This window comes from Leucopleurus acutus, assembly GCF_964270905.1.
Source record: "Leucopleurus acutus genome assembly, chromosome: 14".
Lineage (NCBI taxonomy): Eukaryota > Metazoa > Chordata > Mammalia > Artiodactyla > Delphinidae > Leucopleurus > Leucopleurus acutus.
In genome coordinates, this window is record NC_139156.1 from 6,661,573 (window position 1) to 6,687,069 (window position 25,497).

A 25,497-nucleotide genomic window follows, 5' to 3' on the forward strand; every position below is an offset into this window, starting at 1 on the left:
CTGAGGCCGGGGCTCTGGAGCCATGCTGTCTGTACTTCAAAAACTACTGAGATAAGGCAAAGCTACCATGAAAGACATGTTTATATGAATACTATGACTGTATTTCTGAGTGCTTTCAATATTGATAGAAAGTGCTGTCTCTGTAAAAAAAAAAAAAAAAAAAAAAAAATCTGTAAGCATACCATTCTCCAAATGTAATCACATTCTGTTACAATGCAGTTTCCCAAATACAGGTACCTTTTACAATCAATGTTTTTGTTTATAATCAGAAACATTTTTTTACTGTACTGCGGGGTTCAAGCTGCAAGTGCACTAAAATTCAGAAAGACGGTTTATGAGAGACAGAAAAAAAGGCAGTGGGGCTAAGGTAAATGAGAGGAGAAATGAAGGAAGAGAAGGTCAGAAGGACAGGCAATGTTTTGGGGTGACACAGAGGTGTCCTCTAAAAACCTATTTGGATATAAAATTTCCACCCGAAAGTTAAATTCAGAGCTTAAATTAGGAGATTATCTATAAATATGACAGGAAATTAATTATAATTTAGAAAAATGAAACATAATTACACTGTCTAGAAAAAGATGGATGGTATGACAGTCAACACAATTGACACCAAGAGAAACCAAAAGGGCAGGAAGCTCTTAGGGTCTTTCGGGCTGTGACCAGAGAAGAGACATGTCCAATCCAGCTCACATGGCCACAGTCACTGAAAAGCACCGTGCTGTAGCACAGGGACAATGTGCCAGATTTCTCCACATATGGATCAATAATGAGCCACCCATGTGCTCTGATTCTACGTGCACCAAGCAACCTACACATTCAGTCTCCCAGCAACACAGCAACCGGGAAGAAGTACCATGGTGAGCAGCCAGGGCTGCACATTGGTCACTGGAAAGGAAAATCTCCCACATAAAAATTAACATATTGATGCGGTTTACACATCAGCCCACCATAGGTCTGCATGTGGATCAGTTACCCTGGGACAACTATAAAACCAAGTTTCAGAATTCACAGAGCTAATGATTACTAGACCCTAGACCATAAAAGATTTACTGAAGTAATGCCATCTTTTGAGATGCTAACTGTATTCAATTAACGATTGTTTGTTTTTCCATTGATGAAATTTTAATACAAATTTCAATATGCTTACTCTGATTTGATGAATGGATTTGTATTTTTCTGGAACTGACAATTCTCCAACAGACTTAATTATAGCTACTGCTTTGTTATCATCTGATGGATCAGAACAGGTGCTGTAGGATACGTTTTCATCGCTGTCTGGCATCTCCTCCTCCTCTTCACTATAACTTTCATCAGAATTCTCATTTAATGGAGATTCTGAACTTTCTTTTTTAGGTTCATCCAATTGGAAGAGTTCTGAAAGCATGTAATTGGCTGAAGCAATAATCTTATAAAAAGAAAAAAATATAAGTAACTCATCAAAATTGAGCATTCTAAAGTGGAATGAATTTTACTACTGTACTAACAAATTTTAAGAGACCTGCAGACAGGCTGTTTCCACCACAGACTGCTAATACACACTGAAATGTTCCTGTTTCAAAGTACCAATACTCTGAATGTACTCTGTAAAATCCTCATGGGTTGATATGTTTATTTCCTAAAATTATTCCATTCCCAGCCCTCTCTCTTAAGAAAAAGTGGCAAATGTATTTCACTGGAGACAAGTTTTCACGTATAAAGTGTCATAACTAAAATGTTAGCAACACATCACTCCGTATCAACCAAGAAACAAGAATTTCTCTTTACAAGCTATGAACTAATTAGTTTATCTTTAATAGGCAACTAATATTTACTATACGACCTATGGTTCCAGGGGGAAAACCTCCACTAGCTTAATGAGGGAAATCTGGTTTCTCTTAAAATTAGCATTTATATATTAGCATTTATTCTACTCTACTCTTTAGGTAATTCTTAGTCTCAGACATGCAATAGTCTTAACACTATTTTTAACTTATTAACCACCATCACCTTAATCAGCAATTAGACATTTAAGCCAGAAATTGCTTTGCCATTTTTCTTCAAAAACAGTTTATCTTGGTTTGGTCTCTAGGATAATCTTTATCTCCAAACTGCACGTGGCCACAATTAAAAGGAACTTGGATCTTTAAAAAAAAAAAATCACAGATACTACATATCTCTTCTGATTTAAACAGGACACAACTATCCTTACACTGAAACATACAGTTGTCAAATTCAGACACCTGAGGGTAATAAGGCTGGTGTAAAACCATGGGCACAGAACTGAGGTTGTTTTAAGAGATGCTTTTATATACTGAGGTACAGGATGTGGACCTTATTCATACTGACATTCATGTAAATGGATCTTTCAAGAGACTATAGTTTTCCACCTTTTAACAGTGATAATACAAAGGAAAAACAGCACTACTTTATTAAAATTGTGTGAATTGTAAATTTATAGAACAGTGCTATCCAAGAGAAATGTGAGCCAGACACAAAATTTAAAATTTTCTAGTGGCTACATTAAAAAAAAGTGAAAACTGGTTGAAATCAATTTTTTCTTTTTTTTTTTTTTGCGGTACGTGGGCCTCACTGTTGTGGCCTCTCCCGTTGCGGAGCACAGGCTCCGGACGCGCAGGCTCAGCAGCCATGGCTCACGGGCCCAGCCACTCCGCAGCATGTGGGATCTTCCCGGACCAGGGCACAAACCCGCATCAGCAGGCGGACTCTCAACCACTGCGCCACCAGGGAAGCCCGAAATCAATTTTTAATACTACACTTGATTCAATAAACAAAATATTTCATCATGTAATGTGTACACACATGCGCACACACACTCTTCAAGATTCAGTGTGTATTCTACATTGAAAGCACATCTCGATTCAGATGAAGCACATTTTAGTGCTCAAGAGCCACACGTGGTACCTGGCTACCAAACTGGATCCATTGGGCAGTTGCAGACTATGAATTAGGCAGTTTTAATGTCTAGGCAACAATTCTCTATCGGAATGCCAGAATTCTTTTAGAGAGCATATGTTAATCTTACTTGAGGATGCCTGCCTTTGTCCAGCAATTTAACACAATTCAGAAGCAGGGTTCTAACAGTCCCATAGTGTTTCTTATTTTGATTCTTCTTCATCATCATGTTGCAAGCAACCCTAAAAGAAGTTCATATCAAATTTACTCCCCATTCATTGTTCTCTACAAGACTCAAGTCTAGGCACGCTCTTCTTTCCTTCCAGTGGAATAAGGGCCATAAGAAACAACTAAATGTTGTGTTTTATATACCTGCCCTCCCCCTTCCCCATTTATTTTGGAACAGTATATAGGTGTATATATACATACATACATACACTTTTTTTAAACTATGAAAATCTAAAAGGTATTTAAAACCTTGGCATAGATAATGTGGCTATACACTTAAGAATTGCAAGTAAGGCTAATTCTTCATCTTAACTTCTTAAAGCACTCACTTATATAAGAGAATAGCCACTGGCATTGTGAATGGATTTTGGTATTTGTCTTCAGTTTCTTCACAAAGAGTAGTGAGATCATAGAGCTTCACTATATCACTGCCACTTGCTGGGAAAAAACAAAAAAACCAAAAAAACCAAATAAACCTCACTTTACAGTTGCCACTCAAATCAATTACTATTCATTCAAGAATTAGCTTACCTTTAAATAGCCAATAGGTATGTCCTTCTTTGGTACAATTAGATTTCAAAAATGATAAAATATTCTGTGCAATATCTTTTATGACTTTAGTAGAAAAATTAGAGTTTTCCAAATTGGGAATCTCTTCTGTCTTTATCATTTCATACTTCTGTAAAACAGATAGAAGATAGTTTAAGAGAAAACCTACACAGCAACACTTCTCTTATGAAAAAGCGACCAAACGTACGAATCCCGCAACTAGAGACCTACGCAGCATGAAAGTTTAAGGCACTGGTTTTTGGTCTTTTTTCTGCCCTGATACTCCAAAGAAATCTGACCCATCCCTGCCAGCAATGTGGTGGTTTACCAAAGGAATAATTCTCAAGGGGGAGTCATCACCTGATTTTGAACCACACACTTAGGCAGGATCTCATTTCTGTCCTAACCATGGAACAAGTCACACTGTACACTTTCTTCTATTCTACCCTAATGGTTTTCCACTGGGAAGGTGGTAAATGAAGGCAGACTTCGCCCAGTAAACTTTCTCAAAATATATATTTCTGGCTTTTTCTTTCCCCTGACACTATAGTCATCTGGGCAGTGTCTCCAGTATATCCTCTTTTCCCCTTGAGCTATGGAGTCTATTCCTTTACAGAAATGGAGCATGGCGTGTGGAGGCAACAGTAAGAGTAAAGGCTGCAAGGCTATTACTATCACGATTTTTTTTTTTTTTTTTCCGGTATGCGGGCCTCTCACTGCTGTGGCCTCTCCCATTGCGAAGCACAGGCTTCAGATGCGCAGGCTCAGTGGCCATGGCTCATGGGCCCAGCCGCTCCACAGCATGTGGGATCTTCCCAGACCGGGGCACGAACCCGTGTCCCCTGCATCGGCAGGCGGACTCTCAACCACTGTGCCACCAGGGAAGACCACTATCACAATTTTTAAAGCGCCTCCGTAGCTTTAGCTTGTCTTCTGCTTACACTTCCCTAAAGGCCACTTACCGTATTTTCTGAAGTACTCTAAGACTAGAAACTACAAATCAGTTGGAAAATAGACCAGATCAAAACAGAAGTGATCTCACCCTTCTCTGATCATCCAGACTCCTGTGTGCACTACACTGTGAATCCTTCACCCACTGTCTCCAATTTTTCTCTTTGCACATTCTTATTTCCCATTAGGTTAAACCGTTCTGAGTAGTGACCAAACCTTATTGTTTTTCCTCCAACATTTCTGATGGGGACAAAGTCCCTCATAAATAGAATATGCTCAATAACAATTTGCTATATGAACTATTTACTTTTATGCAATGCTGGGGCCCTTCCTTAAAACTTTGCATAAACTGAGTAGGTATTTGTATACTGAATAAACACCTCTACTGTTAGGACACTTTCAGGTAATTACTGTGGGTTCCTGGCATTAAAATTACAGTTCTCTGGCTACAAATATAGATTTTAGTACTGTATTATGACCTGCCCACAAATTACCTGTAAAATTAGACTCCTATAACATCTAGAATTCTGATATCACCAACTCAAACGTGAAAACACTCAAATTTGAGTTTATCCATAGCTATCTTCCTTGCCAAAATACACCTTAGTATTTAACAGTCTTAAAAACTTTAGTGAGGTACTTTCTGCTCCAATCTGTATTTGAGAGATTATTTTAAAAGTTGCACTGTATCTATCTTACCTGTACAATTCCATTTACATGAAAACACATGACAAGCTCTGGTACATTGCATATCAAGTTGTCCAACCAATAGTCGATTCCAGTTAGCACATTAATTGGTTTGTTGTTATCCCTAAAAATACACATTTCTAGTGTTATTTGATTTAATTAAGCTGTTCCATAGTCAATCACCTGAGACTTATTTCCCCCATTAAAATATTTTAATCTATTCTCCCTAGTTGGAGAATGCCATTTATGCTTTCTCTTCTGATGAGACACGCACATGTAGCTTATGTGGTGTGTTGTACTTAACATCCTTCCACAAGCTTTTCTTGGACTTCTAATGGGTGTCCATCAGAGTTTTCAGTAAGAATAGGAGGAACTACGACAGCGGATGACGGGGAGCCTACTGCATGCTCTTCACACAACCTGAAGTGAAAGACTGACCAGCATGCATCATAGTGCCCAAGTCAGAATTCACATGGACTAGCATGAACACATACACCTGGAACATTAAAAAAATGCTCACAATTAGTTAACAGAAAGCTGGTAGACCATCTCCTTGACTAGTTAAATAGACTACATTATATTCTCACAAGTTGTAGATTCAGACTTAAGATTAGGTCAGCACAGCAGATCTCTGACTCCACTCACTGAGGACTAGAATGAAAAGCCAGCCAGAGGGCTTTCAGCATTTGCTGAAACACTCCTTCCTCACTGCAGCCATTTCAACTGGTGGGGCAAGAAGGGAAATGAAAACAACTAGAAAAGGCAACGATGCTGGAATGGAGAGGCGAAAGCAGACGGAAGGCTGATCTAAAGGGACACGAGCCTGGTTACCTGAGGCGCAGGCTGACTGCTGGGTATCTGCCTCCTCCAAATATAGGCATGTTGGAGCCAACCAGCATATGTATGTCTTCAAACGTCCATAAAATATTCCGAGCAAAATCATTTTTAAGACCCTGTGATTTAAAATCAAATAGAAAGATTATATAATAAACAGGAGATCAATAATCTCCCCCCATGATCCACAGAAAGACTAGAAAAAGGAAAAGACAAGGGAGACAAGGTAAATTAAAGCCACAGAGCTATAAGATCACAGAGATGCTCAGAAAGAGGTTCAGGATCAAGTGGATTTCTTCCCCTATGAATCCAATTTAGACTAGTTTTTAAATGACGAAGTAGACTGGGGATTAGGTGTCTCACCTTGGACACCACGAAAAGCATACCTGACTGTTCTCCCCGTCATTGAATAAAGTAGTCAGGTTTTGTTCTTTAGGTGCTGAGGCCACATGCCCCACTATGTATGAGGGTTCAAGAGGCTCACCTCCCTGTGAAAAGTGCAAGGATAAGGAGTGATTCTGCTGCCGTAATTACTTTAAAATGGCCTACTGTTAAAGAGTATCACCTAAACATTCAAAGCATACACATCAAATCTACTCTGGTAAATCAGGGCTAATACAAACCATTAACTCTCATCACTGGGTGACATATTTGAGCTCCTAATTACCGGTTACTATAATAAGCTAATCACATTTAGATCTTATTCAAATAACAATGAAAGATGATTTTAAGCTTTCCAAGCTTTTTTCCTCTTTTTTTGGGTGAATCAGAAGAGCACTGCTCTTTCAGCACACCCCATCCCTACTGGATTAAAAAATTCCTAAGAAACCTCAGCCGTATTTTTGAGACACTGGTCATCAGAACAGCCTCCAGTTTCACATTTCCTAGTGTGTGTTTCACAGAAGTCTAGTCCCTGGGTGAAAAATTTCTGGAGTCAGGTTTGATAAACACTGCTTACCAACGATTTGCTTTTGGAGAGTAACAATTCTTATTACCATTAAAAAGCCCCTAAGAGGTCCTGCACTGGAAAAACCTACTTCGCCTCTGTATAATCCAATGTTCTCACATGTATCTGATCTCATAACACTTTCTTATTCTTATTAGATTCTGTGGAATATATTTTGAAAACACATAGGAAGAGGAATCTTTGACATGGGTAAACACAGTCCACCACTCAACTTTCCAATCATAAGGGCAGTTGCCATTAAAAAACATTACTTTAAACCTTTAAGAAACATTACTTTAAACCAAGATGAACATACATATGTGCATGCACATGTGAGTATGTGTGTGCATTGCTTATTCCTATGTGTGTGCTAACAGGCCTAGCACCTGCCTGCAAAGTACGTATAACTGCAAGCATGGGGGGGAATCTCCAGTGCTTCTGCTATGTCTTGTCTTCTTTACAAAGGGTCCTTAAAGGATTTCAAACATTTATTATATTGTTTATTTACACAGACAAGTTATCAACCCCCCAAACTGTATTTGCCAGGTAGCTGCTTTAGTGGGAGTTTGGGCTCTAGTTTATAATGTCCTCAATAAAGGTTTGGCTCACGGCCATACCACAGAGACCTACTTAAACTCTATTAATGCTTAACACAGGCCTCAAACTAGCCGTTTTAGTGTTGGGAGCAAGAATTCATGAGGTGATAGCTTACGAACAAAAATACATCTCTAAATGTTGAAATTTAAAGATTTATATATGTTATAAAAAGTATTCTGTAAAAGATTATTTTTAGGCAGGGTAGCTCTACTTAGAAATATGCCATTGCTAAGACAACCCGACTGCTTACAGGGCCCTTCTAAATGTGGGGGATACATGGGCACACTGGAGTAATGCTGTGAGAACAGGCCTCTGAAGTCAGAAATATCAGGGTTTAAACCCTAGCTGGAACTTCATCAGCTCTGTGGCCACAGACAAACATCTACTTTTTATGAGCTTTATTTACTTATTTGTAAAATGATACCATCAACACAATACATATGCAGCTCCAAGGATGAAACAAATTTATACGCCACAGGTGGAGTAAAGTACACGGCCTGAGGCATTAGGTAGATTCCAGTTCACTTCCTCCACATGCAGGTCTGCATATTCTCAAAAGCCTCCAAGGTTTTTCATAGTAACCCTTAAAGGACAGACGATAACACTCATAAAGGAGGAAATGGGTGGTAGAAGACTAGTATTTCCATTATGTGGTCTTTTTATAATGTATTTTGAAGTCAAGGAATACTAAGTAATTTTTTAGAAACTCCTTTAGTGAAGTATAATCACATATAGGAAAGTACATAAAACAAATAATACAGAATACAGTATAATGACTAGTTAGAAAGCAAATTACCTATGTAACCACTACCCAAGTCATGACATGGGACCCTCCTAGCACCCAGCACCCATGTCCCTTCTCATTTATGTAACATACCCACCTCCTATAGTTATCACTATATGGACTTGCATGGTAATTACTCCCTTCCTTTTCCTTCCAGTTTTCCCAACTTTGGAAAAAATTTAAGGTCACTACAGTTTAACGAGGCATCTCTATCTGAAAACCTACTAAAACTAAAATCAAGTTAAAGCTATTTGTCCCCTATAACCTTGTAAGTTGTGAGGATAGATAGTATCTGGACAAATGCTGAATGTTCAACGTGTGAGAATACACAGCAAGAGGAAAAACACAATTTACCAAGTTAAAGATCTTATTTTTACCTTCCTCAAGCTTGTCAATATATTTTCCTAAAAATAAACATGCACAATTTACATCTATGGAGTTATTTTATTCTTTGATAGACACAATAAGGACAAAAACAAATGAACAATAAGAACCAAGAATATAAGAGACAAAAGAGGTAACAGTCTACTCTCTCTTCCTTTCTAAAAGCTTTATAACATTAATGTAGGTTAAGTCTTAGCAACTTCATCTAGAAAATCTGCAGGGCTATTTCAGGCCTACCAATCTGACTAAAAGTTAAGGTAGAAGATCAGTATTTAAATTACAAACAGGCCTGTGAGTCTCAATATCTGATAGGTATTTAATATTTCTACAGTTTAAATATACTGTATCTCCTTATGACTTTAAGGAGATAATCAGTATCGATAAACATATTGATAAGCTATCTTAAATGTGGTAAAAACTTTTAAATGTTTTTGAATTATTTCTTAAAAAACATCAGATCTAGCCATTCACGATATCCCTTGTAAATTCCATATTGAAAAACTAAAGAAAGTACTTTTTGTAACTGTGAAGACATAAATTGATGGAGTATTTTTCACTCCGGTTCGTCTATTTTTATTAACAAAATAATTGATTTTGTCTCCTTAAATGAGTTTGCTGAATTAGCATCTAAGTACTAACTAACCTGACTGGCAGCACTGGGGTCTTCAGAGACTGAAGAAGGCATTTCAAAGGGGGCAGGCCAAGAAGCCCCATCCGAATCGTTTGTCTGATCTGCGCTGGACGATTTCTGCTGTTTTGCAGTAGATGGGACAGGCTGAGCAGCTCCATCACCATTGATACTGGCCAAATCAGAAAGAAAAAAATACCACACTGTTACTAAGTTAACTTTATGTAACAGGCCACTGGTTTTTAAAAACCAGATTCTATAATCAAGCACAAATCTCGTTAAAAAAGCAATATAGGGCAAATGTCAACAATAATAGTGGCAAAACTTAAATTACTTTTGCTGGCTTCAAATTACGTTTTAGAGCAGAATTTCATTTTTCCTCTTAAGATAAAAATAAACAAGTAGCCAAGTACCTGTAATATAAAAACTTCGAAAGAATAGCCTTCTGATACCAGTGTTCTTTGCTTTTTTTCTTCCTCTGCCACTTCTGATCAATAAGTCTTTGATAAAACTCTTTTAACCACGTCCAATCACCAGTCTGAATAACATAAGAAATTGATAAATTAACCAAGCTTGCAGTCAAAACAATTCCTTACCTATTGCCCTCTTATAGGAAATACTTTTTATTTTTTAAATTCCACTTCATAAACCTACACTCGTAAAACATTTACCTTTCTAGACTCAGTCCCTATCAACTCTTTTAGGAAATCTCCCTGTCCTCCTCCTCTCTTTAAGCCAGACAAGGAGAGGTGACTCTCTCTATAACATGTTCTTCAGTGCCTGGAATCAGTCCCACTATGCACACTGCATTAAAATTATCTGTGTGTTTATAACCCCCAAATTATAAGCTGTTAGGAAGCAAGGACTGTGATTCTCAAGATCCTGCCCAGTGGCTAACATATACAGACTGAACTGAACTGTGGTCTTTTCAAATGGAAAAACATTTATTTTAAATGTCAATTTAAATCACTGTAACTTATTTTCCTATATCAAAGCACTGCAGGAATATTCTTTGAAGAGTAGACTATGGGAGTGGCAAGACCATGAACTATTTGCAACCATGAACTATTTATAATGACAAGGTAAATACAGAAGTACAGAGTAAGCTTTCAGAAACTGCAATATTATTATATTATTATACTTTGCAAAATAATGGGGGGAATAGTCATTTACCACATACAGTTTGAGAAGCTCTACTTTAAGAGAACCAATTAATTCTAATATAACTATATATTCATAGGAATAATTTTTTAAACATTTTTCACATTTCCTGGCAGCCATGTTTCATGAAAATGTCTTTAATGGAGACATCAAAGGACTTTTCAAAAATTTAACCAGTCCCTGAGATTTCAGATTTCTCACAACTTTCTTCATTCACTTCACCCTTTTCCTTGCAAGAATCCTGGCTGTTGGTTTCAATGAAGTAAGTTTCTTCACCGTTCTCTTTTCTATTTTTTCTTTATTAAAGCTTTTTTATCTTCAGTGAACCTTTTCACTTCTTGGTTGAAGTATTCAACCACATTTCCACTTTGGCCTTTCTTCGAAACAAAATCACATTTCTAGTTCCCTTAAGTTGTTAAAATAGTGCTTTTCTTGTTATTTTTCAAGTATTACCTGAGATGATCTCATAAAGAGTTCTTGAATATCTAACTCGTCTAATAAGAGAGTCCTTCCTATGCGGTGCACTGCCATGCTCACGTGCGATTTGCTGTAGGGAATCTTCAGAAGCTTTTTTATGTTCTTGAAAAAAATCAAGAGGAAAAAACAATTTAGAAAGAACTTTGTAGTGTGATCTGGAATCTTTCAAATTTTAACTTCACTCAACTTTAAAGAATAATAAACCTTATTTCCTTAAGGTCATACAAACTGTATTTTACACAAAGAGCTACCTATAAACACATAGAAGACAGAGCTTTAGAACCAGAATCACCTACATTTTACCAGTCACCCTGTGTTAATGTAAATGACAGTCAAAGATTTATTTGTACACGATGGGATTTCATAAAGTATGTACAGGTCACACTGTTGCACTGACCCAGGCTTTTAGCATCTCAGATAAAATTGGCCAACTAAGGATCAACAGATTTTACCAAAAGTATCACATCTAATTCTCAACTAGTAACATTACATAACCCAACATTATAATTGCTATCATCAAAACTGCTATCATTAAAACACAACCATCAATACTAATATTAATTACCACTGCCACTATTTGGGGGGTTGCTCCCTCCTCTTTGAGGAAAGATGCAGTGAACAGTGTTACTTTAATAAAAAAGGTATTCAATAATCAGATAGTTGTAGCTTATTTCATCACTAATTTTTCAAGACTGCAGACAAAGCAGGCTATAAATCCCCAGCACAAACATCCCAACTACATTTGCAATAAGAACACTTACTTCAGAGTCAGAGACAACATCCACATCATTTCCCACTGAATCAATAAAGTCGTATGCCATCCCAAAGCTGAAGGAGAAAACAAAGGCCACAAAAATCACGTTCAGGGTGGTGCAGGTATTGTTTATAATAGAATACTACATTTCATCGTTTCTTGGATACACGTTTTTCACATTCTAACACCTCCGAAATCAGTATGCCTATCACCATTACAGTTGGCTAGTTTTTCCTTCTTAATGGTACATAAAATAATGGGGTCACTTAACAGACATAGAAAACAGACTTGTGGTTCCCATGGGGGGGGGAGAGGGATGGATTGGGAGTTTGGGATTAGTGGATGCAACCTATTATATACAGAATGGATAAACAACAAGATCCTACTGTAGAGCACAGGAACTAAATCAATATCCTGTGATAAACCACAATGAAAAAGAATATGTACATATGTGTGTGTACGTGTGTGTGTGTGTGTATATATATAACTGAATCACTCTGCTGTACACCAGAAACTAACATAACATTGTAAATCAACTATAGTTCAAGAAAAAATAAATTTAAAAAAATTAAAATAATGGGGTGACTTAAAAATCAATAGCATCTTGGATTTGATAAAAGATAGTAATAACAGAATAGTAATAGAAGCAATTAATAGTAAATATTTAGAATAAAAACAATTAACAATTATTTTTATTTTTGTAGTCATGAAGTCTAAAAAATATCCAATAGAAAACAGACAGAGTTATTATTTTTAGGTGGGGAGATGAGAAAAATAGCAACAGAAACATTTATCAGAATTTTTGTCTCTGGGATTATGTTCCCAGTGATATACACTACTACCCTTTTAAAAAATATATGAGAAAAAAATGCACATGAAACCAATTTAACCAGAAAGAGAAAAAACAGCTAACTGAGCACCCAACTTGTGCCAGGTACCACATGAGGCACATCTATAATCTGCAAGCCTGAAAGGCAGCCGATGTCACCATTTTTCAGTTTGTAGGAGGCAGAGAGTCAAGATACTTATTTAGGACTGCCTCACTTCAAAGCATGCTGACGATTTACCATGTGGTCTAGGCAAGTTACTTAACCTTTCCAAGCTTCAGTTTTCTGCAGGAAAGTTAGTTAACAGTACCAAACTCAAAGGGTTGTTGTGAGAATGAAATGAGATAAACATATAAAGTACTCAGCACAGTGTCTGTACACAGTCGATATAATTATCATTTAAATCACTTAATAACATTTAATTCTGTTGACCTACAATTTATTAAGCCATTCTTCTAAAAGAAGATATGCAGACTATTTCCAATTTTTTTTTTTTGCTAGTATAAATAGTGCTACAAACAAGCAACATTTTACAAATATAACTTTTACCTTCTGAGACATTAGGATAATTTCCAAACTACTGGCACATAAGGTACTAATGTATTTATGGGTCTTGCTATATGTTATGTAGAAATATTTTAGGTTCAATTGCTGAGAGGAAAAAAGAGAACCCCATACATTCAACGGTCTACAAGAATATGGACATCATTACATTTTTCTCTGTAAGACCCAGGCCACTCTCTCAACTTTAAATACCACCAAGTGTCAAAGTCAAGGGTGTACATCACTCGACATGCTGTGTTTTTACATCACTGCTTTTTCAGCCCAGACAATCCACCACCATTTAATGAAAAATTCCACAAGACAGGTTAGGCAGTGTTAAGGGTTTTCCTCATCATGTGCCACCCTGATTCTCTGCATTCACATATTCAAAAGGTATGTAAATTGGCTAAAATTAAAATAGCTGATGGAATTTTAGTGGTCAAAACTCATCTTTGTTAATAACATGATGCAGACTTGAAAGAAGCGTATGCGATTGATATCTTCATATTTTAACAGACTCCTATTATCAGGGGGATAAAGGACATTGAAAGTCAAATACAATCTTTTACCAAAGCGAAATCTTGGCACGTTGATGAGCATTACAAATTAAACTGAACAGCGAGTACTAAGAGTTTTAAGGTGGAGGGTTGAGGGACTGGTAAAAATGCCATCGGTTAATATTTACCTTGAAAATGGCTTGCTTTTCCTACTGTTGCCAAGAATGGTAGTTCCTGCTGGTCCTAGTTTGGCACTCTCTCGTAACCAGTTGGCAGGTGGGAGTTTCAAGTCTGTTTTCTCTTGGAGGCGTGCAAATGCTGTCCGAGGAGGGGCAGAAGAGTATTTCACCACAGCTCGGCTCTTCACTTCATTGCCTCCAAGAAATAAAGCTGATCCCTGATTAAAATATTAAATGAAATTTTAATATACACTACTAGGAATAAAAATACCCCACCTTAATAATAATAAAAACCCTACCACATCAGGCTTACAAGAACATATACTACATGTTACTAACAGCAGTTAATAAATGTGAGCGTAAATGTGTACCATTTACTTAGCTCTTTTTCACATAATTTCAAAGAAAAAAAGATGAGTCAAGGAGTGTGATGGGTTATTAGCTAGGAAACAGGCCAACCGAACTATCTTTTAAAACATTCATAAAAAAGTGTAGAAGCAGAAACCAAGGAGTCAAGAGTAGCACGTTAACTAAATGCGAAATTTAATAAAACCTCTGTTCAATATTAAAGATGTATTTCAATGTCAATAACATACATCATTTAGAAAGTAGTTTGTGGTGAGATATCTGGGCCTTTTTTGTTTTTAAGTAAGCGTTTAGCAACTGATTAGTCAGTTTACGACACAAATACTCTGAATGTCTAACTTCATAGCAAGTCCCTGGGGGGTGCGCACAGATTTCACTTGCACATCCCCAAGAAAGCTCAGGGTCTGAGTTAACTCTTCCAACCTTCCTTCACGTAGCCCCGCTTCGGCCTGGCAAACACTTTGCGCCCTTCTAACATTAATTAGCTCAGTGCCATCTCGGTGAGCTTGCTCTCTTCTCCCTTCAGCTCTGCAAGGCTGTGCCGACTTGGGAACCACATATTTACACGTACGCTTCTTGAGAGCGGAGGTCGTGTCTAACTCACCTGTCGGTTATCTTCGACTGGGAAGCGAGGACTGCTTTTGATACGAATGATCTGCAAGTAAATGCCTGAGTACACCGACAGGCACAAGGACTTCCACTCCGTTTGGGGGGCCGTCGGGGAGGCGTGGAGAAGGCGCCAGAAGCCGCCGGGAACCGTGACATCCCTCCCGGGCCGAGCGGGCCCGCAGCCCACGGAGCCCTGCAGGTCCCGCCCCACCGCGGACTCACCTGTGCAGAAGGTTCCTCGGACTCTCCTTGGGACAAGAGGCTGAGCCCTCCCCGAGCAGCGGCCCCGGCCGGCGGAGCCTCGGTCCCGGCCTCCTTAGAGTCCCCCATCACCTCGGTCCAGGTGAGGCGAGGTGAGGCGACGCGAGGCGACGCAAGTCTCGACCCGAGAAGCCGTAACAAGTTGCCGGGCCCAGGGGCGCTGGGGCCAGCAGAGCAGGAGCCAGATACGCCCCGCACTTCCGGCCTCTGACAGGAAGAACTGGAGCGAACGCGTTCAAATCTCGCGACTTTTGCTCCAGAGGCCCGGCCCCGCCTCCCCCGGTAGATACCAGCTTCGCGGCGGGGGCGGGAACTGTCGTGCGCTGATGTCTGCCAGAGTTTCTGCGGGAAACTACTTCTCGCGTTATCTGACTCCCAGGCTCCACCCCTTGCACGCCGGTCTTTGTTGGCCAACCGTCCTCGGAACTTGGGCTTTGGGCGGAGTCAAAGTCGCAGAGGTCCTCTCTGCGTGGGCGGGGAAGAGCGGCCGTAGTTGTAACCAGCGGCTCCTGTTACGTAAAGTAGTGAAGTGTCAGCGCTCTTCCCGCCACAGCTTTCAGTGCCCCTTCGGTTTGCAGTCGGGCTCACAGGCCCAGGAAGGGAAAGACATGCCCAGGTGAGGGGCCGTCCAGACTCAAGCCAGCCCGGCCTCGGCGTACTGTCCGCTCATCGTAGTGCGTGCCTGGGCCTCGCGGTCCCGAGTGTAGGAGCGGCGGGGCTCCGCGGGGAGAGGAGGCCCTCCGCCTTTGCTGAAGGGATGGATTTCAGAGGAGACGGCACCGCCAGAGGTGCAGAGTTTGCTGTTTAGTGACGCCTGGAGCATCTACGGAGAGCCCCGTATTTGTCGGGCCCCAGGGAACTAGCAAAGGGCATTCCGGTGGTCCAGGGACTTCTCGAGCGTTAAAGGGCTCAGGAAACACCTGGGGATCTAGTTGACATGCAGATTTTGATTCAGTTGTTCTGAGAGGGGCCTGAGATTGTACATCTCTACCAGACCCCCAGGAGATGATGCCAGTGCTTTGAGTAGCAAAGAGGTAGAGAAATAGCCAAGGTCTGTTTAAAGCTTCGAAGGTGCTCGGCTCTCTTAACCTCTGAGCCGAAACGCAGTATCGTATCGTTACATGCAGCCACAGCCTTCATAAAACTGTTTTGTTTTGCAGTAAAATATTGAAAGTTTCTTGAAAACTTAGTTTTGCCTTGGCAATTACTTGGCTATCTCAATTTGTAATTTACATCAGGTGCTGATAATACACTAATTATCTGCAGATTTAGAAGTCCTTGTAACTTAACAAACTCAATTTACAAATTGTTTTCAATTGTAACAAAACATTTTTACGATTTATATTTAACAGTGAATTTAATATCATAGTATATTTTGTAGAACTTAAATCAACCTGTATTGGTTTTGATATCTATAATTTTCTGTTTGTATTTTGCAGTCAATTTTTTCATTTTTTGCAAGTAACATATTGTTATTTTACATTATAGTAAAAAGTTGAACACAACTTAAAGGTCTAAGGACATTAGGAGGATGGTTAAGTCTACTTTTGGTACATAATACCATTAACTTGTGCAACTATTATCAATAAATTGTTTTTAAAGAATATTCAAGAACATTTAAATTGCACATTGTATGTTAATATAAGTGTACCTGTACTGTAAGATCGTGTGCGATGTTGTGATTAAAAAAAAGTAAAGCAAACCTGTGATAAGATCTTAATTTCACAAACATGTTTATTTCTGTGTCAATGTCCATAAAAACATATCTCTACGGGGTAAAATGAAATGATTTAAAATTTATTCTTTAAAGCTTCATTTTCCTGTTTTTCTTTCTGATTATGCATTATTTTATAGTAAAATGTCATTTTATTAAGCTTTTATACATATATAATTTAGCTTCTAATCATCTTTGAATTCTGTTGCTTTATTGTATAATTCTGTGTTTGCAAGAAGGGATTTCCTGATGTAGCAGTGATTCTTTCTTCAGGACTCACATATACTGCAGGCCTCTTGAGAAGTAAGTGCCTGAACCCTTGTTGATAACGCTTCGGGAGAAAATGTGCTGGAAACAGCCTGTGAAAAGGCAGCGAGAAGAGTGAAACACAGAGAACCGGGAACGCAGCACAGAAAAAGAGAGGTCAGCGGCAGAGGGGACTATGGGAGCGGGCGTTGGGCTGGGGGAACCAGGGACGCCCAGGAACTGTTTGTGGAAGGAAACCTGAGGAGGGACCAGATATTCTGGGGCCTCTCACAGGGCAGGACTAGAGAGATTTAGGTAGTGAAGGAGGATGATCCCTGATGGCAGGAGAAACTGAGCACATCTGAATTACATAAAGTTTACACATTCTTCTAGCTCTAAGTGCTTATTAATTTTTTTCTTTTCCCTCTTCAGAAACGTTTATGTGCTGTGGGTTTAAGTTAATATGATTGTTTTTAATGTCTGTGATTGAAATATAATGTGGGAAAACATGGGTCATTACTTCCAGAACTTCACATTTTAAGACACTTATTTATGTTCATTTTTATATTTTCCCAGTGTCTGCCTTCCCCTCCTTCCCTGCCCCCCAGCTCCCAGCCCCCGCCAAGGTGTACTTCATCATCTGTGGCTTGCTCTGCCCTGCAGGGGCAGTTATCCTGGATCTTGTAACCAATCAGTGCTCTCACATGTTTACCTGTCTTCCCAGTGCCTGACGCCGTCACCACTAAAGAGATGTTTGCTGAATGAATGAACTGCTTATAGTTTGATGCTTCAACAAGTTGTCCCATAACCTGTGTCTGCTGGTGCTTTTCCTTTGCCTAGAATACCTTTCCCTTCCTCACCTGGCTCATTCCTAAAGACTCATCCGTCACAGGTATCATCCCTAAAGAGTCTCTCCTGACACTTCCCTCTCCTTACCCCGTAGGGTCCCTTTCTTTGTTCCCAAAACTTGTATGTAGCTTTTTCCTGCGCTTGCCCCCTTATAGAAAAATTACGTACTTGTATCCACGTCCCTTGCTGACTGTGAGCTCCTCAAGGGCTAATGTTCTGTCTAATCATCTGTTTCACCAATGCCAACGCAGCACCAGCCCACAGAGCTGTTTTAGCCCTCGGGCTAATGCAGCTAAAATGACTGGTGCCAACAGGCTTTTAAAATGCTTATCAAAATGTTCGAGACATAAAAACAATGTTGTTGGCTCCAAGATATACATATTTTTAATCTTGCAAAATGAAAGCTAAAATGTTTAATGAAGTAGCTACAAAATTTGCAGTGTCAATGTCATTAATTATTAAAGTGAGTATTCACACAGTTTGTTCCATTCTAAAACTACTTGTATGTTAGATTTTCTCTGCTTACAAAAATCCTCCCAGAACCCAAGATGATTTCAGAGAAATGCCAATCAAAAATTCATTTCGTTACTCGTAGCACACAGTACTTTCCAAAGCAAAATGAGAAATCTTTTCTGAAACTTTTATAGTTGCATGTAAGGCAGATATGCTTAGGGCCCTTGGAATTCCCGAACAGCCCCGCCTGCAGAGAAGGAAACTTCAGGGAGGGCTTAGACTGAGGCTTGGGCCCTTTGGTCTGTTTGCCACCGTCCCCTCCATGACCTAGTGTCTTATACCTACTCAGCCTCGCTTGTGTACTTTGCCTGCTGGTCACTGAAAGTCCCTGGTTTTCTGATTCCTGGTCCTGGACTTTGAGCTGGAAGAGATATTTGAGATTATCTGAGCCAATCCTGTCCCTCTTTAGATGCGAGCAGTGCAGTCCAGAAAGGAGGATAGAATTGACCTGTTGAATATCGTGCAAAGGTAGTTTAAATAGCAAAGGCAGGACTGGTACCCAGGTCCCGGAGTACTAGTAAGTACACTTAGTCTTTAAAACAGTCAAATTGCAAACACTGGCCAGTGGAACTTTAATTTGCTTCCGAATCACCTGAGGAACTTGTTAAGCGAGCAAATCCTCTAACCACCTCCAGATGCTAAGTCAGTATTGCTAGGCCAGTGCTGGGGAATCTATGTTTTTGGTGAGGTACTAGTGTCTGACCACCTTGGCCTGCAGACCACAACTTAGAACAGTGATCTCCAAGGATTATCCCCTGGGGTGCAGGAAGAACTGTGGCTTCTGTTTTGTTTTGTTTTTTTAATCTGGAAAGTAAAGGCAAAATTAAGCCTTACTAATGCTTAACATACAGGTTGACACAGGTGCCCTTCCTTGGGCCATGGTCAGCTGGTGTATCAGTCCAGTATGATTGGGTTATGCAGCCAAAACAAATGATTCCCAGATGTCAGTGACTTAAACTAGGGATGCCAAATAAAATAAATAAATCTAAGATAAACAGAAAAAATTGGGGGTAAGAATTTCCAAATATTTAGTAGCAGTATGTCACATGTGACATTTGGGACAGACTTTCACTGGTCCAGGTAATTTTTACTCCAGAACCCAGGTTGATGAAGCAACCTGCATCTGGAACTAGTAGGGGTGGTGGGGCAACAAAGAGATTGGTGAACCATAAACTAGCTCCTAAAGCTCCGGCTCAGAAGTGAAAAACACACTGCCTCTCACTTTTTTTGGCCAAAATGATACACGTGGCCAAGCTTAGCATCCAGGTGGTGGTGAAGACTAATGGTCCCCTAAGGAAGGACATTTGGTGTCTGTGGACCATTATGCAGTCCACCACGGCATTTGGTGGCTTGAATGGGCCACTGGATGCCATCGACAGGGTAAAATATGACCAAACAAGACCTTTAGGGACTTCACTGGCGGTCCAGTGATTAAGACTTTGCCTTCCAATGCAGGGGGTGTGGGTTCGATACCTGGTTGGGGAGCTAAGATCCCACGGGTCTCACAGCCAAAAAAACCAAAACGTAAAACAGAAGCAATATTGTAACAAATTCAATGAAGACTTAAAAAAAAAAAAGACCTTTAGAAGAATCTTTTCAGAGTTTTGTAATAAGATGAGGGGTGACCTTGAAAATCTCATGTACCACACAGATCACAGATCATCTTGTGACAAAGCACTTGAAAGAACTGTCAAGCTTAAAAAATGAGTTACTATATTTTGTTTTACAGAAAGTATTCCACATTTACTCATCTTTTCTGTGATGACAAGTAGCTGTCATTAGGATGGTGTAGGAGAGAGTTTCACAAAAATAAACAGACTTAATCTGTTCCTTCATGATAACGGTGATGTTTTTAACAATGAGTGAGAAACTCATTGGTTTTCAAAAGAACTGAATCCTATGGAGAGAGCATTTCTGAAAATAGAGGTTTGCAAATCTTTCCAGTGTTACATGATTTTGTTGCTAAAAGTGACATGTATCGCTTATTAAAAAAAAAAAGGCAAATATCCACACAAAACTTAGAAACTGAAATTTCTCACCTCTTTAAAAAGCTCTCCCAGATGGAGAGTTTGGGGATCCACGTCGTAATTGTTTTCTTTGATACTGCTAGTTGGCCTACTCAGAACGCCCAGACTGATCTCTTTGTCAGTCTCCAACTGATTTGTTTACCCCCAAAATGTGCATGTAAGATTCACTGTTCCCAGCTGCCAGCAGGGTTTTTCCTCTCTCCTCTATTTTATACATCCTGTTTTTAATTGTGTTCCATGACAACAGTCAATTGACCTTTCTTCCTCATGTACAAGTAAATGAATTGCATGTAAAACAACTAGCTAAGCATCTCCGAATTATTCCTTGACACCATTTAATTGGTTTGTAAAAGGAGGATTGGTGGACTTCAGAGACGATGGAGATTTAGCCAAATTTCATTTAAAACCTTTGCATGATTTGTGGAAACAATTGAAATGAGCAGTTTGACTTGGTAAGCGGTGTGATTCTTCCTAGTTAGTTTACTTATCTTTTGAGATACTTTAAGCAATGACAGCGATTAAAACCAAGTTTTAAAATAAACGGAACTTAGAAGCACACTTCAAATTGTTATATCACAGCGTTTTCAGCCAAGAGTCACAAAAATAAACCTATTTGACCACTTTCCTCTCTTTAAAAAAATGCTAGCGAGAGCAGAACTAGTTTGCAATCAATAAATAAAATTAAAATATTTAAAATATTGTTTTAGACTTTAAACATTTTCTACTTTTGTATTTTTATGCTAATGTATTACTGCCAGTATATTATTTACAAATAAGATGCATATATTGGGACTACATGTTCAGAATTTTTTTCAACTAATAATAGTATATGATAAGAGTTTATAGACCACTGCTTTTAGAACCAAAAACCACATGCTATCTACTCTTTAGGTCAAGAACAGTTAGTAAATTAATAATCTATATTTTCTTTTACACTTTAATTTGACCAGAGTAGAAAAATTTTAGAGTATAAGATAATGCAAACCTTGATGTGCCATTTACCAGTGTCATCGCAAGGAGCCCTCGGTTACAATTACAGGATACCTTACATACTTATTCTTGATAATTATTTAATTGTTGTTCTGTAGACTAATAACATTTAAGCAAAATACTTGAAACTATTTGGAAATCATTTCGACTGCATTTGAACTCAATGCAGATACTTTTCTAGATACACGATGAACTCAAATTCTTTTGCAAGCTATTAGCCTTGACTTTCAGAATCCAACACAGATGATCGTAGGGGCAGGTTGTCTCTCTGCTGAGTGTTACTTTCCCAGCAGAAACATCCTTAGAGTCTTTGTGAGTTTTATCCTCCTAAGCTGATTTATTACCCTAACTGAATCCTAGCAAAAGTTCCAAACTCACTAACGACTGCTCTCCAGGCACCTCAATGGTGGCTGGAGCACTAGTGGTGATTCATGCTGGGCACACACCTTAGGCTGAGGGTGAGAAGGAAAGAATTCTCAAATGAACCTTCAAATCAATCCCTCAGGCAGGCCTCTGCCTTTCCAGTTAAGGGCTTGGCCTTTGCAGACCCTAATGAATCATTTAGCCATTAAGCATTTCCAAGGAAGTTTCCAGTGGAGAGAACAAAAGGAAGGCATCACTTAGTGCAAAAGTGTCCAGTGTCAGAACTGGACCTTTTTACTAAACATTTCTATATTTGTCTTCCTGTGGGCATTGAAGAGATCTATTTTACCTTGTCAGTGTAATGCAGTCACAAGGCTGCACCCAGGAATGGAATCCACTGCAGGAGCATGTTGGACAGAATGGTAACTACTGGATGGACCATGAGTGTTATCCACATATGACAGTTTTTTACATATTTATTTACATTTTGTTCTCTCCAGGAAATGAAGCCAGAATCCACAGATGTCATTATCCATCTGCACGCTTTTGTTTACTACCCAGAAGGCAAGAATATTGCATTTTAAAAGTGTCCGGACTTTTGTTCTTTCTTATCACAAATGACTTGAGAAGATCTGACCATTCACAGTTACCCTGAGTGGAAGTGCCAAAGACATGCTTCCTGGAGCGCTTTGAGATTCAGGTACAAAAGGCATTTTATAAGCACAGAGTGAAAAAGCATCATTTATATTCATTTGCTGCTGTGGCATTTCTCTCTGTCAACATTGTGCAAAAGGACCGGCCTCATCTACATTACAAATCTCTCTCCTTTAATGGTCTGGAAGTAGGAAAGGGACTGCATAAGAGTGAGCTCTCATGTTGGAGGGTCTCCCGCTTGTTTATCCCTAAAACTGGTTGGACATGGTCGCTGTGGATGTCATGAATTATTTTGGAAAGACCTGAGTATGAACTCAGTACAGTGCTTTGTGCATCTTGGCTGCAGTGAATGTGTATTATCTGACTTCAGTGACTCATGGGAGAATCACAGCCTTAGGGAAGAGCTTCTGAGGGGTCATTTAGAATGGAGCCATTCTGGACAGACGGTGGTCAGTTCTCTACTAGCTTCCGGAGTGGAGAAGTTTCCACCATGATGGCTCCTTTGACCTGTGGCAGATCCTTTCTTGCAGGGTCCCTGCTTGGTATGATTTAAGAAGCATCAAGGACTTTCTGCCCCAGAAGATCTCAGTGTGTGACATCACACACATGGATGAGGGTTTGCCAACTGTATTAGTTAAAGTAGAGCCTGGCTTGGAGGGGCTCCCATGCCCCTCTGGGAATGTTCTAGAACATGGGGCATTACCCAAGAGACAGAGCCTGGGATGGTGTTACTCAGGTCAAAGGTCTGAGCGTGGGGGGCCATATAAATGAGTGGTGGGGCGGTGTGTATAGATGCAGGAGAGGTGCTTGGAGAGCAGGAGTGCTGCTACCAGGAGAGATGGTTCCCAAAGGGAGAGACCCATGTGCCAAGCCCTTCTCTTTTTCCTCTGCCCAGGGTCCCTTCTGAATCTGCAAATCAGCTGCTGCTTCTCCTCCTCCTTTGCCTTCTTCTTCAAATCTTTTCATCACAAAAATTTCAAATATATACCTAAGCAGAGAGAACAGTAAAATGAACCCCCATGTACCCATCACCATTATCCACCTTGAAAAATGACCAACACCATCCAGTCTCCTTCCACACACCCTCCCCTTCCTCAGATGATTATTGAAATTAGCTCATACTTTTTTTAAAAAAATAAATTTATTTGTTTATTTTTGTCTACGTTGGGTCTTCGTTGCTGCACATGGGATTTCTCTAGTTGCGGTGACCCGGAGCTACTCTTCGTTGCGGTGCGCAGACTTCTCATTGCGGTGGCTTCTCGTTGCAGAGCATGGGCGCTAGGCGCACAGGCTTCAGTAGTTGTGGCACATGAGCTCATTAGTTGTGGCTCGTGGTCTCTAGAGCACAGGCTCAGTAGTCGTGGCACACAGACCTAGTTGCTCCGTGGCATGTGGGATCTTCCCGGACCAGGGCTGGAACCCGTGTCCCCTGCATTGGCAGGCGAATTCTTAACCACTGGGCCACGAGGGAAGCCCTCCTTAATTATTTTTAATTTAATGCTCCCTGTTGCATTTTTCTGGCCATTTTCTTCTGTCTATCACTGTCTTAAGTCAGTCTCTTGGATTGGCTATGAAAAGACACCTTTCTCAAGGGAGCCCTAAGCAGACACATTTCTCAAGGGAGAAATGTTGAGACTGGCCAAACAACGTAGGCTTAATTCAGTTCCACCCGACAGACACGCGTCTAGTCCTAGGCACAGTGCTGGGTTAAGGATGTCGGCAGAACAGGGTTCCTAACCTCAAGGGCATATGATCTAGTTCTGGGAAGAGGACAAGGGCTGTAGCAAGTAGTCAGCAATAGGAGGCGGGATGTCACCACTGAGGAAGGGAAAAGACCAGGTGTGGGGGACCTTCCAGGTTGAGATAGACACACTGGGCTGGGAGGGGTGAGGGTTCAGGGAGGTCAGCAAGGGCCATGGAGCCTGAGGTGTTGAGGAGGGACTTGGAGGGTTGAGTGTGGGGTGGAACAGTGAAGGAAAAACACTTGCCAAAACGTGGAGGTGGGAATAGCTGAGGGAGCTGTGGGAGTGCCCCAGTTGGCTGGAACACAAGGTGCAAGGGGCTTGGTGGGAGGAATGGGGGAAGGAGGGGTGGTGGGGGGAGGAGGGCAATTGGTTCTTCCTAGGTTAAGAACTAGATAATACTTATTTCTAAGTAAGGAAAACCAAAACTGGATTTTTAGGGCATGGCTATGAAAAACATACTGCAGACCACACTTAGGAAACCGGAAGAAATCAAGGTGGGCTTAATGGAAGTTAGGCGGCAGGGGTGGTATAAGAAAGCTCAGGTAGCTGCCTGAAATAAAGTGGACCCAGCTTCCACTAGCCAGGCGATGCATTTTTTAAACATATAAATGAGGCTTATTGTGATTCCCCACTACATAAAATGTAAGTATAACTGTGGTCTTTTTTTTGCTGCTGAGTTCTGAGAAAATATGGGTTTTTTTGTCTCTGCCAGTGAAATAAATACATGGACAGAAAATTCCTAGCATTGCTTCCATGTAAGGGAGGGCAAAGAAGATGGTGAGCTTTGGCAAAACGTTCATGTTTTGTAAATGAAACAGAACAGTAACTTGATTTTTCAAAAGAATAAGGTTTTCATTACAAATGTGGGCCCATTTACGTTGGAAAATTCAAATGTAGCAAAACGCAAAAAGGCAAGAAAATGCATCGTCCCACTATCCAAAGAACATAATTTTTAATGTTTTTGTGTCATATGACGATTTGGGAACATGTTTTTGATACTGAATGACTTCGGTAATTCACCCCGCCCCCCTCCCCACCCCATTCATTGTGCTTATCGAGTGTTGGCATTAGTATTTCTATCTCTGTTGACTTTAAGAGTCAATCCTCCTTTGAGCTCAAATTGCAGATGGAATACAGGGGATCATCTCGATATTGAATGAGAGAGAAGGTTTATTCTCAGATATGCATGAAACCAGCCCTGTGCTTGTTTTTTGATTTTTGTTTTGTTTTTCATTTGTTTGG

At 39.9% G+C, this 25,497-nt stretch overlaps 1 protein-coding gene across 2 annotated transcripts in view; it reads right to left on the minus strand.

Moving 5' to 3' along the window:
• The window catches only part of EDRF1 (erythroid differentiation regulatory factor 1), a 39,875-nt gene extending 24,613 nt beyond the window's left edge, over positions 1-15,262 (minus strand). For both annotated transcript variants that reach the window (XM_082854640.1, XM_082854639.1), the window contains exons 1-13: positions 15,116-15,262; positions 13,928-14,136; positions 11,880-11,946; positions 11,095-11,220; positions 9,894-10,018; positions 9,496-9,652; positions 6,528-6,629; positions 6,139-6,260; positions 5,320-5,431; positions 3,652-3,799; positions 3,450-3,558; positions 3,023-3,134; positions 1,148-1,405 (exon numbers count right to left, since the gene is read on the minus strand). In XM_082854640.1, coding sequence (XP_082710766.1) covers positions 1,148-1,405; positions 3,023-3,134; positions 3,450-3,558; positions 3,652-3,799; positions 5,320-5,431; positions 6,139-6,260; positions 6,528-6,629; positions 9,496-9,652; positions 9,894-10,018; positions 11,095-11,220; positions 11,880-11,946; positions 13,928-14,136; positions 15,116-15,223 — 1,755 coding nt within the window. In that variant the 5' untranslated portion in view covers positions 15,224-15,262. The remainder of the gene's footprint in view (positions 1-1,147; positions 1,406-3,022; positions 3,135-3,449; positions 3,559-3,651; positions 3,800-5,319; positions 5,432-6,138; positions 6,261-6,527; positions 6,630-9,495; positions 9,653-9,893; positions 10,019-11,094; positions 11,221-11,879; positions 11,947-13,927; positions 14,137-15,115) is intronic.
• Positions 15,263-25,497: the final 10,235 nt, after the last annotated feature.